The following is a 12,977-nucleotide window of genomic DNA, read 5'->3' as shown; positions in this document are numbered from 1 at the left end:
CTGCAGGCCAGAAGAGGGCACCAGATTTCATTACAGATGGTTGTGAGCCACCATGTGCTTGCTGGGAATTGAACTCAGGGCCTCTGGAAGAACAATCAGTGCTCTTAACCGCTAAGCCATCTCTCCAGCCCCCTGATGTTCCTGATTTTCATCTCTTTCAGTTCAGGTCTTATATTACTCTCCCAGCCCTGTGGTGTCTGTCCATTGATTAGCCTGTGTCCCTAGTGGGATCATTATGACCTCATGGGACTTACTAGGGCCACTGTTTTTCCTTGGAGAACTTTAGTTTTGTTTTGCTTTGTGCATAGAAGGGGTAGATGTCAGGAATCTCTGGAATGATCTGAATAACTCAACAAAGGGGAGGATGAGGAAAATACAAGTCAGGGCTGACACTGTGAGACAGAGAGGGACTTTTGTATTTGGCAGATTAGCAGTGGTGTGGCACCTCCCTTGTTTGGGGCTAAATGCTAACAGCTGAGTGAATTTCACTAACATGTCCTTTGATTTTTCTCAAATACACAATGCCATGTATTTATATTATCTATATCTATATTTTAGTTTTACAAGACAGGGTTTCTCTGTGTAACCTTGACTGTCCTGCCATATATTTATATTTAAAGCAGGAGACTGTAGATTGCCAGTTTATATTCTTAGGGCAAATAATCTACTCCTAGCTAAGGTATTCATCGTGCCTTAGAACAAGTATTAACTGAGTTAAGAGGTTGTGAGATCAGAAATCAAAGTCAGCATTTATTATAATAATGGGCTATTTCCTTGATTCATGTAACATTGCTCCTCATAAATAAAGCCAGTATTCACACTACTGTAACAGGCAGATCTAGGACTCGAATTCTAATAACCTTATGGTTCCTATTTTCTTCTTCCCGCTCTGAAGATAGCTTACAAGGAAGGAGTAGGAGCTGGCACCGCCCTAAGGAACACTCCAGAGATTGAGCGGGTGAAGAAAACCCAGCACAATATCAGTTCAGTAAGTTCTCCACGGCACTAATTGTCCATCCCCACAAACAGGGGCTGCATGCCTGTTTTCAGTTCTTTTCTCAGCAGGTTGCTTTTCATCTTTTATTCTTCACGGTCCTGAGAGATGATGTCATCAACCATCAAAGGTCCAACTTCCAAAATAAAAGGACAGCTTTGTTCCCCTTCAACCTGAAGCTCTATTTCGTTTCACTTGGAGCAGCGGAAAGAAGACATGGGCCATTTTAATAAAATCTAGATTACGTTTCATCTTTTGGAACAGAATTTTAGCTGTGTTAAATTTTACAGAGAAAGGACACCTTGAATATTTTCCCACCTTTTGGAGCAAAGAAATTGCATCCACAATGAAATGATCAAAGGGCTCAGGATGTTTATATGATAGCTGAAGTGGTATAGACTTATTTTTTTTTTTAATGTAGCACCAACTCTTTTTTGCCCTGTGTCAATCACACTTCTGAGTTTTTCCCAAACATACCTCTGTGCCATATTTCTATTTTCTGGCCTTATTTCACCTCTACTTCCTCAGCAAAGAAAATTACATTGGTTGAGTATAAATTGTAAGATCTTAGCCTACGGTGTTTTTGACTCTGGGGAATGGCAGGTAGGGGCAATTTCTCCCATTTACTGCTGGGCATGAGCAACAGATAATTCTTGTCCATCCAGGAGGGGTTGAATTTGAGAGCATTTCATATGTTTAGTTTCCAGCCATGGGTGTGAAAAATGATTTTTTCCTTAGCATTCATTCCCTGCTCCATCTCTTCAGCTCTAGTCTTGGAGATACAACCTTCTAGAACTTCCCCTTAAACAGTCCAAATAGAACTGCTTTCATGACATGTATAGGGAATTAGCTAGTGTTTTGAGCATGTGACTAGGTAGTGATTTCCATTGGAAAAGGAATTCCAGGAGGGGCAAGGAAAGTTATAAAAACTGTGCAGCGCATGAGTGCCGTCAATCTTTGTGCCATAAAGGAAGTCCTGTCCCGAGGATAGTATCTAGAGAGAGGACTTGGAGGCCAATGTCTGAGTTAGGGTGAATGACGTTTTGTTTGTTTAATGGGAATCTGAATCAGGCGCCACCTGATCCTGGCAGAGAAGTTAGTTGGGGAAAGATGTGTAAAGTGTTACATTCCTTCACTCTGCAATGACAGTGTTTGAAATGCACCCTTCACTGCCACAGTTACAAATGTTTAACAGTATGTACAACGTCTAGTCCATTCCTCTCCAGGAAATGACTGTATTTTTACGAAGAGTCTTGAAAAACAAAAATGTTCACTTTTAGTTATGTTGGACTTTTCCTCCTAAGAAAAATCACAGAAAACAATGCAGTGTGTCATCTTTTCTCCCCGAGTCTTTTCTAGCAAACAATAAATGCATTAGGTCTGTGTCTCTGAGGCTGGGCTATAACCATAACCCTCTGCTTAATATTCAAATGGAAACTTGGCCTTTCAAGATTAGCCCGATCTGTCAAACCAGGAGGTGATTCTCTAACATTTAAACACCCCGACATTTTCCACCTCTGAAGACAAGCCTTTTTGCTATTAGCTCTCTGTGCTAAGATCTGATTTTGAATTTCATTTAGAGGAAACCTGTTTGAGTGAACTTTCCATTTAACTATTTTGGGTCTGGGTTGAGACTGGCCTCTTGACTTGTGTTAAATTCGCAGACTTTGAGGGACCTAGATTTCAGCTTTAAGCATTACCAAATGATTTCTAAAATGTATTTGGTGGAGATTTAAATCTCAGTTAATTTCCAGTGTGCACTCTTCGTTCTTACATAGGTAGGTTCTCTCTACCCAGGTCCTGTCTTCTGTGAAGTTTTAGTTACAAAGATGCCACCTGAAAGGGAAGCTCTTGCCTGTTTGTTTTCTTGCCCTATGCATTATCATTTTCCAGTTGATTTTCCTCTAAATAGATCTAGCTGAAGGGGCGATTCATGGATGGAATGAGTGTCAGGATACAGGCTGTGTTAGCAACTTCTTTCCTTGGCATGACCAAATACCTGACAAAAAGCCTCTTACAAGAGCAGATTCTTTTTGGCTCATGGTTTGAGGGACTACAGTCCATCATGGTGTGAAGCACTTGACTGTGGACTGCTGCATGGCCGGGGAGTGTGGTGCCTGCAGGTAACCAGAACCAGGGTGCCTATAATTCTTGTCTGCAGTCCCCAGCTGGACCAGTTACTCCCCATGTGGAAAGGTTCCCCAGATTCCCAGGACCATGCCACCAGCTGGCAGAAGATGTGAAGACACATGAACCTCTTCCCTTTCTCTTTTGTTGTAGCCACATTTCCTTTTGTTCTTGTTCAATTTGATTACATCTGTGCTTTCAGTCAGATGTCAATATTTGCAAGACTCTGAGGCTAAGTCAATTTGATTTTTGCCTTTAAGTACATGTTAAATTCTAATTGACACATTAATAAATAAAACTGTTTCTCGGACAGAAAATAATAAATTATTATATTACAATAATTTCTAAGGCATTTTATATGTATGCTTAATTATAAAGCTTTTGGTTATAAGCAATGCTTGTTTATATTAATCAAAGGATACCTATAGTGATAGATAAATGTGAATTTATTTGTAATTTAGGATAAAGAATCCAGAAAGCATGAGAAAACATAAGAAATTGTTTCCTACTAAAGGGAATATAATATTGGAAGAAAAATTCAATTATACAGTGGCAACAATAGAAGAATTCAAAACTATTTTAAGCTTTGGATAGAATAAATTAACTGCATTTTAAAATAAATTATTCAGGTGAAATACAAAGAAGGAATTAAGCACGCAGCAGCCATTTCAGATCCTCCCGAGCTAAAGAGAGCTAAAGAAAACCAGAAGAACATCAGCAATGTGGTCGTATTTCCTCCAATGCTTTTCTTTTTTAAAAAAAAATATTTATTTATTTATTATGCATACAATATTCTGTCTGTATGTCTGCAGGCCAGAAGATGGTACCATACATCATTACAGATGGTTGTGAGCCACCATGTGGTTGCTGGGAATTGAACTCAGGACCTTTGGAAGAGCAGGCAATGCTCTTAACCACTGAGCCATCTCTCCAGCCCGCCTCCAATGCTTTTCTGTGGTATTAAAATACCACACATGATGGGAGCACAGCATTGGCACAGGTGAAGTCTCATTATAATGAGCGCCACTGTGCGGTCCTTCCTTGGAAGTAGAGATGACATTCCATACTGCTTTGTGTCCTCCACGATGTGCCTCCTAGACACATTTTTAAAATGAAGGTCCACTCTGTGCTCTCAGGGGAATTCAGTGAGTGAGAGAGACTGCAAGGTGTGGCACAATTAATAAAAGCCCAGAGACAGATATTGAGTTCAACCTGAAGGTCAGAAAAGCAAAACAGACAGCTACTGGCTCTTACCTCAATCTTAGTCCAAAATGGAGATCCTGCCTCCAGGAATCTCATGAGATTGTGTGTATGAGCTGTTTCCTCCCATTTTATAATCCTCTCTAGTGCTGGGATTAAAGACATGAACCACTACCGCCTGGTTTTTCTATGGCAAACTAGTGTAGCTACTGGGATTAAAGGTGTGTGTCACCACTGCCTGGTCTACAAGACTGACCAGAATGACTGTTTTACTCCCTGATCTTCAGGCAAGCTTCATTTATTAAAATACAAATGAACTATCACTACAACAAGGGGCTGTGGGTAGTCTCTAGGAGAAACAGGGCATACATTACTGGTATGCATTGTCTTACATATTGTCACAATGATTTGTATTTGTTGACTAGTCAGTATTTTTTTAATATTTGACAAGTATTATCTTTTTTAACCATAAGCAATAATACTTCTTGCAAAATGTTCTGGAAATGCAGAGAATGACGGTATGTCACAGTGGGAGAGGAACAGTCTTGGAAAAGGAACAACACTGGAGTCTTGTCATAGAGACTTAGGAGAATGATTTCATGTGGCTTTTGTGAGGTAGGATCTTTCTGGAAGGGAAAATTAGTGTCTTCCAAACCCAAACCTATTAAAAGGGGAGGACTGATGTGATGAGCGTTGGGATGGAGGATGGTAGGAGGTGATGGTGGGACAGGAGATGCAAAACCAAGCATAAGACTGTAGTGTGGAGAATCCCTATAGTGTGACTCATAGATCATTCACGAATATGTTAACAGTCCCAGTATTGCTCAGTTTTTGATCTGGTGATTAAGTTGTTTTACTTAAATACATTTTCCCCTTGCTTCTTCCAAAAAAAGTATTGCTGATCTCTTTATGATAGAAACAATACTCTGTAGTTGGTTGTTTTTACTCTTTTGGCACTTTGGGGGCCCTACATCCAGCTCCCAAATAAGTACAAGGAGTCTTATTCTTTTTTATGAATGCCCAGCCTTAGCTTGGCTTGTTTCTAGCCAGATTTTCTTAACTTAAATTGTCTCATTTACCTTTTGCTTCTGGGCTTTTATCTTCCTCTATTCATATACCTTTCATTACTTTTTACTCTGTGGTTTGCTATGTAGCTGGGTAACTGACCCATGGTGTCCTCTTCCTTCTCTTCTTCTCAATTCTTGATACTTCCTCTTCCTCTCCTATTTATTCTCTCTACCTGCCAGTCCAACCTATCCTTTCTCCTGCCTCACTGTTGGCTGTTCAGCTCTTTGTTAGACAAATCAGTTGTTTTAAACAAGCAAAGGAACACAGCTTCACAGAGTTAAACAAATGCAACATAAAATAATGCAACACATCTTTGCATCATTAAACAACTGTTCTACAGCATAAACAAATGTAGCACAACTTCAACTAATATTCCACAACAATACTCTCTTAACTTCATTTGAAAAGTAAGTGTATAATAGCATAGATCTTATAGAATTTGCGTGGTGTGTCATACAGGCCACCAGCAGAATTCAGGATGTTTTGTTAATGCTGAAGTCATGGAGAGGAACATGGACCATAGAGTACTGATAGGCTTGCATCTAGTTCTCTAGACTTCACTTATTATACACTCTTTATAGACTTTCACCTATGAAATGTCCTTTTCTATAAGGCAGAGATTAGAGTATTAAAGAGATATTGCCTTTAAGTCACGTGTCAAATTGATGAATAGGAGAATCAGGACAGGAGTCTCCCGTTGAATTGTCATCTGGGTTTCATTCACTAGCAATTGTAGTTCCTCCCTCTCAGCAATGTGGTTCCACAAATCTTCAGTTCAGCTCTAACATAAATGATATTTCTACCAATAAAGATGGCATGAAACATTTCTCATTGTATCTCTATCATTTCCATGCTGAGAACTTGCCTAAACTCTTACATGCCACCGTGCACAGAACGTTGCTCCTTAGGGAGAGGATACATTGGAAGAAATCCAACCCTTTCCATTTATTCTCCAGGCTTCTCAAATATTTCTTCATTTTTATGTTCAGTCATAAGAATATGCATTTTGAGTGCAAGGTCTGTATAAAGCCCTAAGGCTGAATTTAAATTCAGAAAATGCATTGACTGTCACTGCACAGCTCCTTGCAAAAGAATTTTCTCTTCCAGTTTGACCTCAGCCATCAGAAACTTTCAGCAGATATGCCGTCCCTTTGCTCTGTGTTTGGTGCTCTTTTATTTCTTGAGATGTGGAATTGTTGGGGAAGTTGACTGTGGTGGTAAAGTTGTCTCTGTCTTCTGCCCTCGGTTAAGAAAGAAGATCTGTATGCAATAGGTCATCTTCTGTAAGGCCAAATGTCAGGTCTTGTGACGTTAGAACTTGGTAAGGGGAGAAACTGATGGTCCTGTGAGGAAAGTTAGTAGAGATAGTAAGCCACTGCAGTACGGGCATGGGGTCTTTGGAACCTTTGTTCTCAATGCGTTGAGTAATGACAAGAGTCTATTTTACATTTAACGTGGCTCCTTTCTAAATGACGATGATAATAAATCATTTTAAGAATAAGATGGCAATTTAGTAAACATTACTTTAATGTCAAGAATTGGTGAACTCACAGAAGGTATAATTCCTTATTAGTGATGAAATCAAAATCAGGAAGTAATCAATAAATTATATAATGTAAAGATTAGCAATGAAAGGAATAATTTAGAATATTTGACAAGGAAAAACTTGGGGATTAGGGTCTCAAGTTGACATCTGGAAAAAGTGGACACAAAGCCTTATCTTCACCCAAGAAGCTATTTCCAATTGATACTTGCTGAGAATATGAAAATTATTTTTGTCTAATGGAGTATCAAGCACATTTTAGGTCAGACTCCATGACCACAAGTAACTGGCCAACATGACAGAAACATGGAAATGTTTGTTTTGGGGAATTTGTGTGTGTGTGTGTGTGTGTGTGTGTGTGTGTGTGCATTTGTTTTATTTTGTTTTGGTGTTTTTGGCTTTATTGCTTTTTGGTTTTTGTCTGTTTCATTCTTGAGGGGAAAATGACAAAACATTTGTAGATAAGAAGGTGGGAATATTTGAGAGGCATTAGAGGAGGGGAAGAATATGATCAAAATACACTATATGAAATTTTTAAGTAATTTAAGAATGACTATTAGTTCATGGAGAAAAGATAAAATATTAATGATCTGTAGCACGTGACATTTCCTTTAGTATGTTCCTGTGGTACACATTTATTTCCCATGATTCCAAACTATCTTACGCTTTGTTCCTCAGCTCCAGTATAAAGATCAAAACTATAAGGCCACTCCAGTAACCATGACCCCAGAAATAGAGAGAGTGAGGAAGAACCAGGAGCAGCTGAGTGCGGCAAGTCATTCTGTTTTCTTTTATATTTTATCTAACAGGATGTATTTTTCTTTTTCAAAAAGACGCTCTGTGAACCAGTGGACAAAAGCATGTGCATTTGGGCATGCTTTCACACAGTGGCACATTGGAGGGCATAGAGTATGACTCTTGTGTGAGTCAGGAAGTCTGCATCCTGCTTTCTTACTCAAGAGGGCTTTGTCCTGGTTGCTGGGACACGAGGAGCCATAAGAGCCACATCTTTTCCCCATGAACCCTTTAGTTTACTCCTAAATCTCTAAAATTGCATCTAGGTAAGAAGCTGGGAAGTAGAGAGGAGGGGGAAACAATATTAGAGATAGGACAAGAGAAGACTTGGCTTGATGGGCCCTTACCATGCAGTGCCAACACAAGGCACCTCATAAATGAAATGGGAGACACCAGCCAGTCATTTAATAATTCATTGCAATAATGTTGTCCTAGTTAACCGAGGGGGACCTCTGCTCTATTTTAATATTACATGTGAATATCTGAGCTCAGCATTATTAATTTGTTTGACGGGTGGATGTGGAAAACTGAATTTTGAGGATCAGAGACCATGCCAAAGATCTGTGGCAAGTAAGGGCAGAGCTGGGACTTGAACTTAGGCCTCCTGGAGTTTAGAAATCTCTGTAGGGTAACCCCAAGTAATTACCTTTTACCTTTTGTCAACCTTTTATTGGGAACTTTCCTCAATAGTGAGAATAGCCTCTTTCTTGCAAAACTGGTATTTTGAAAGACTTTCAAATGTAAGAGTTAAGTTCTCTCAGGTGGAGGAGGAAAGTAAAAGTCAACATTGTGTATCTTTAAACCTCTGAAGGTAGAGGAAGAAGTCAGGGACGTTTTAATGGTGGGAACTAGGAGGCCAAAAGCAGTCCAAAGCACTTTCCCAGCCTGCCATGGGGCCTTCATCCTGGTTTATTGTCGTGGCGCCATTCTGATGTTTCTTTTTAAGGGTGTTCCCTTATCTCCATTGTTTTTCTTTGTAAAGTTTGTAGCTAGCTGTGGCATGAAACAGGCTGCTTATTGAAGATCCCCTTCTAAGCAGCGTATTCAGCTCTTCTTGATCAGTTGAGTTCAGTCAATAGGAGGTCACTATGTTAAAAGCAAGAGCGGACTTGAGTCCCAACCCTTGTGGTTGTCACTTAGAGCTCTTTATACTATTTATTTTAATTCTTATATCTCCTCTATAGGTCAAATACAAAGGAGAGCTAAAACAGCCAACTTCCATTTCGGATCTTCCAGAGCTGAAGAGAGTGAAAGAAAACCAGAAGAATATCAGCAATGTGGGAACATCTCAGTATTTATCGTTTGTATTTAATGATATCAAATGTGTCGATATGCAGATGAAGGAACTGTATTAGAGCACAGGTTCTCAACCTGTGGGTCATGACCCCCCCCCAAAACAAAAAACCCGCAAAACAACCAATTAAAATAAGGGTCAAAAAAAAAACAAAAACAAAAGTAAGGAAGAACAAAGAAAAAAATGTAAGGTTTGGGGGTTTCCATGGCATGAGAAGCTATATCCAAGGGTTGCTGCTTTAGGAAGGTTGAGAACCACTGTATTAAAGAGTTGCTAGTCTCAGCTGACAGGCAGCTTCTTCAGGGGACGGTGTCAGGTGGTAGGGGCTGTTGTGTGCAGTGCTGTATTGTGATGACTGTCCTGTAGTTTGTGGCATATAATCCTCCTTTTACTTTCATGCTGGTGATTGCTGTGGTTGCTGCAAAGACTGGGGTAGTTTCTGGCATCCTGGTCCTGCAGTCTAGTGTGCTCTGACTGCAGAGTTCCTACCTGCCTGAGTTCTTGTTTGTCAGGCCCCTCCCTTTCTCTCACCCATGATGATCATTGCCATGTTTCTGGGGGAAAATGGTGAAGTTTGTGTGGTTGACTGGCTATAGCATGTGAAATGGAGCAGTTAATAGGTACTTGGCCCAAGGCAGCATTCTTTTAGTTAGACTCGTGGAGTACTCTAGATCCCTCTGTTTATATAACCCACCCACAGTTCACTGAGAGCATCCTTTGAGGATCTCATTAACATACAGAGTGGGCTCCTTGGAAGAGGAAATTTAGAAATCTATTAATCTTCAAAGAAGTCTTTTATGCCTCAAACCATGACCAGTTTATGAGTCAAAGGCAGGTTATCATTTGATTCTTTTCCTAAGAGCTATCTTTTGGAGGAGTAAATGTTTATTTCTTCCCAGTCATACTTGATATGACTATTATTCTGAAGAAGGGATGTGGTTAGTGAAAAGGAGGAATGACATGGAGACAGGCATGATGTCTTTCCATGACTTGCCATGGTCACCTGTGAAGTACATCCTTTCAAGGCTCCGCTGAATTTAATTTCTGAGAAAGCACAGCTATGCGAGTCCATTCTATTCAAACAAGACTCGTCATGTCCACAAAGCATTTCTTCTCATGCCCATCTGGGATTAAAGGCTCACTCCAGGCTCGCTGGTGATATATGCGAGCCTAGCCACACTGATTGAGAAGAGGTCCGCTGCTGGGCCAAAATGAAATGGAAGCTTGAAGATGAAAGCATTTTAAGTCCCCTCCCCCTCCCGCTCCTCCCTCTCTCCTTTGTCTTAATGAGTTCCAGACCTTGGCTAGTCCTTTAGAATTAAATATGACGTGATTCCTTTTTTGATGAACTGATTCACAATCTTCTATTTTCCTTCTCTGAAATGGTAGGTTTATTATAAAGGTCAACTGGGAAGGGCCACGGCTTTAAGCATAACTCCTGAAATGGAAAGAGTGAAGAAGAATCAAGAAAATATTAGCTCGGCAAGTGGTTTAATCCATTTTGGGCCATTGCAGAGGATGTATCCTTTACAATTTACTTGTGTTGCTTATTGTCTTATGAATAAAATCTATTTCCAATAAACACATATACTATCGCAGATGAATCCCCAAAGCTCTCACTATATACATTTACGTTATTGTGCAATCCCTTGTTAATATCCCTAGATATGACTGATAGCTACATCGATAGTTTATTTAGGCTAAGAATCATGTTATTTTATTCAATATCTTTGAAACTGACCAAGTCTTAATATATAAATTAAAAAATTGTTATTTTACTAATGTACTTCACTGAACATGAGTTATTAAATGCTTTCTGCAAAAAACATGTAAAAATGAGTAATTCAAAATAAGAATTCAGAAGATAAAAGGGTTAGTGCAGTTAATATCACTAAAACTAAGTCAGGAAAACGGTTCACGGTGAGTGTGCATCGCTTTAGTGACTTGTAGGGCTCCAGGGCTCCACGGCAGGAATCCCGGAAACACCCACAGTTCTGAGCCCTGAGCCCAGCACACCCGGCAGATTTTCGTGCCTGGGGGGGTCAGCATATGGGATTCATAGTTGACAGCTCTCTCATAGCATTCCTGTCCAGAGAGACTGGGCGTATTCAGCATCAATTGTCTTTAAGCTCTAACTGCTCAGAAGAAAACAAAGAAATCGGAAGACATCTCATATACTCCCCTCAGCACTCTTAGAGTAGAACACTGCTTAGCAACAGAAAATACGACTGGGCTCTGCTTCATGTTTTATCTGCCCCGTTTAAATGTGCTGAGCAGGTCCGCTGTGGCCATTTCCTGACTGTTGGGCACACGTGTTTGCTTGCTCTTGACAGACTAAGGTTCTTTGTACAATACTTTAAGGGGAATCATCAAGAGTGTAATTTTAGGTGACTATTCTGGAACAAAATGTAATCCACCGAAAGAAAAGCTACCTGGGAAATAATTCTGAGTAGGTTGCACATGACTCACCCATTTGAAAAGCTTCAAAATGTTATGCAGCGTTTAGATTATAGTTATCCAGTTATATGAATGTCTGCTGTTTCCTTTGCAGGTGAAATACACGCAGGACCACAGGCAAATGAAAGGCAGACCATGTCTGATCTTAGATACACCTGCTTTGAGACATGTTAAAGAAGCACAAAACCATGCTTCCATGGTAGGATGCGACAGATCATTGTCTCCATGACTAAAACATACTAAGGAATGACAAGACCTGTGTTTGGATGGCATAGTTCACTATTAATCTGGACAACTAACAACACATTGGCATGGGAATGAGCCCTTGGGGCAGGGTGTTATAACCACACTGAAATGTAATGAAAATATTCACTCTAATAAAATAATTTCCCCTCGAAGATTTTTGGTGTGTTTTTATTTCTAACTTGATAATTATAAGTACATGTATAAATGACATTTATCTAGCCTTTTTTTTATTTAAGACTTATTTTGTTATATTTGCATATTATAAAGGATATTTTTGAGTGTGTTTCAAAAGCAGTGTTGTATCAATTTTTTACCATTAAGTTTATCCATTTAAAGTGTTTAGCTTAAGCTAATCTTAACAATTATTGCCCTCTTTGATTTTCAGAACATGAAAAGAATGTATGTTTTATAATATATAATTTTTTATAAGTATATATGAAATTCCACAGAATATATTTCTTAATCTAATTTTAAGTAGCACTGTCGCCTTGAAGAATTGTGCTCCAATGACTAATCACTATTGCATATTGCAGGTGAAAGAAAGGAAAGCAATTCGTAGTCAAACTGTGTGTTTTATGCAATAACTAGTGTTTTTAAGTAATTGTCTTTTATAGCTTACTGATATATAGGTTTCCATATCATTTAAAGAAGATGCTATTTATAGTGTTTAAAAATATAAAATTATCGGTGTTTGGTTTCTGACATTGTTTTTGGGGTATTTGTGCAAAAATTTTGTGAGACAATGAGGAATTTCAGTTTGAATTAATAATACTTTTTTTTTCTTTTTCAGGTCAAATATCATGAAGATTTTGAGAAGACAAAGGGGCGAGGCTTCACTCCCATTGTGGATGACCCTGTGATGGAGCGGGCGAGGAAGAACACCCAGGTTGTGAGCGATGCTGCCTATAAAGGGGTCCAGCCTCATGTTGTGGAGATGGATCGGAGACCTGGGATCATTGTGGGTAAGTGTGTGGTCTTCTCACAGGTATGCAGGACAAAAGACTGACAGGTTTTGGGAAATTCCAAATAGATCACAGGTAGATTGTCCTGGCATCATGCTGAAAGGGACCCAGGGATTTCAATATTGCTGGTACTTTTTATTTCCGAGAGTTCTGTGTAACATCCTACACAGCATCAGCAGCATCCCTGAGAGCAGTGATTATAATGGTTGAACATTCTGCTTCCTGGAGCTTGTGTGCTTGCTGGGTGAAAGTGTTACACCATAGACATTGTGCCCATGGGAGACAGAAGAG

At 39.5% G+C, this 12,977-nt stretch overlaps 1 protein-coding gene across 7 annotated transcripts in view; it reads left to right on the top strand.

Annotated features, from left to right (window-relative positions):
* The window catches only part of Nebl (nebulette), a 350,526-nt gene that overhangs the window by 307,792 nt on the left and 29,757 nt on the right, over positions 1–12,977 (top strand). For 6 of the 7 annotated variants that reach the window (XM_026782975.1, XM_026782974.1, XM_026782977.1 and 3 more), the window contains 6 exons: positions 896–988; positions 7,611–7,703; positions 8,912–9,004; positions 10,411–10,503; positions 11,573–11,677; positions 12,515–12,686. In XM_026782975.1, coding sequence (XP_026638776.1) covers positions 896–988; positions 7,611–7,703; positions 8,912–9,004; positions 10,411–10,503; positions 11,573–11,677; positions 12,515–12,686 — 649 coding nt within the window. The remainder of the gene's footprint in view (positions 1–895; positions 989–7,610; positions 7,704–8,911; positions 9,005–10,410; positions 10,504–11,572; positions 11,678–12,514; positions 12,687–12,977) is intronic. The other variant, XM_005354653.3, reaches the window with a different exon arrangement.

This window comes from Microtus ochrogaster, chromosome 16 (assembly GCF_000317375.1).
Source record: "Microtus ochrogaster isolate Prairie Vole_2 chromosome 16, MicOch1.0, whole genome shotgun sequence".
Lineage (NCBI taxonomy): Eukaryota > Metazoa > Chordata > Mammalia > Rodentia > Cricetidae > Microtus > Microtus ochrogaster.
This window is presented reverse-complemented; position numbering and strand designations above follow the sequence as displayed.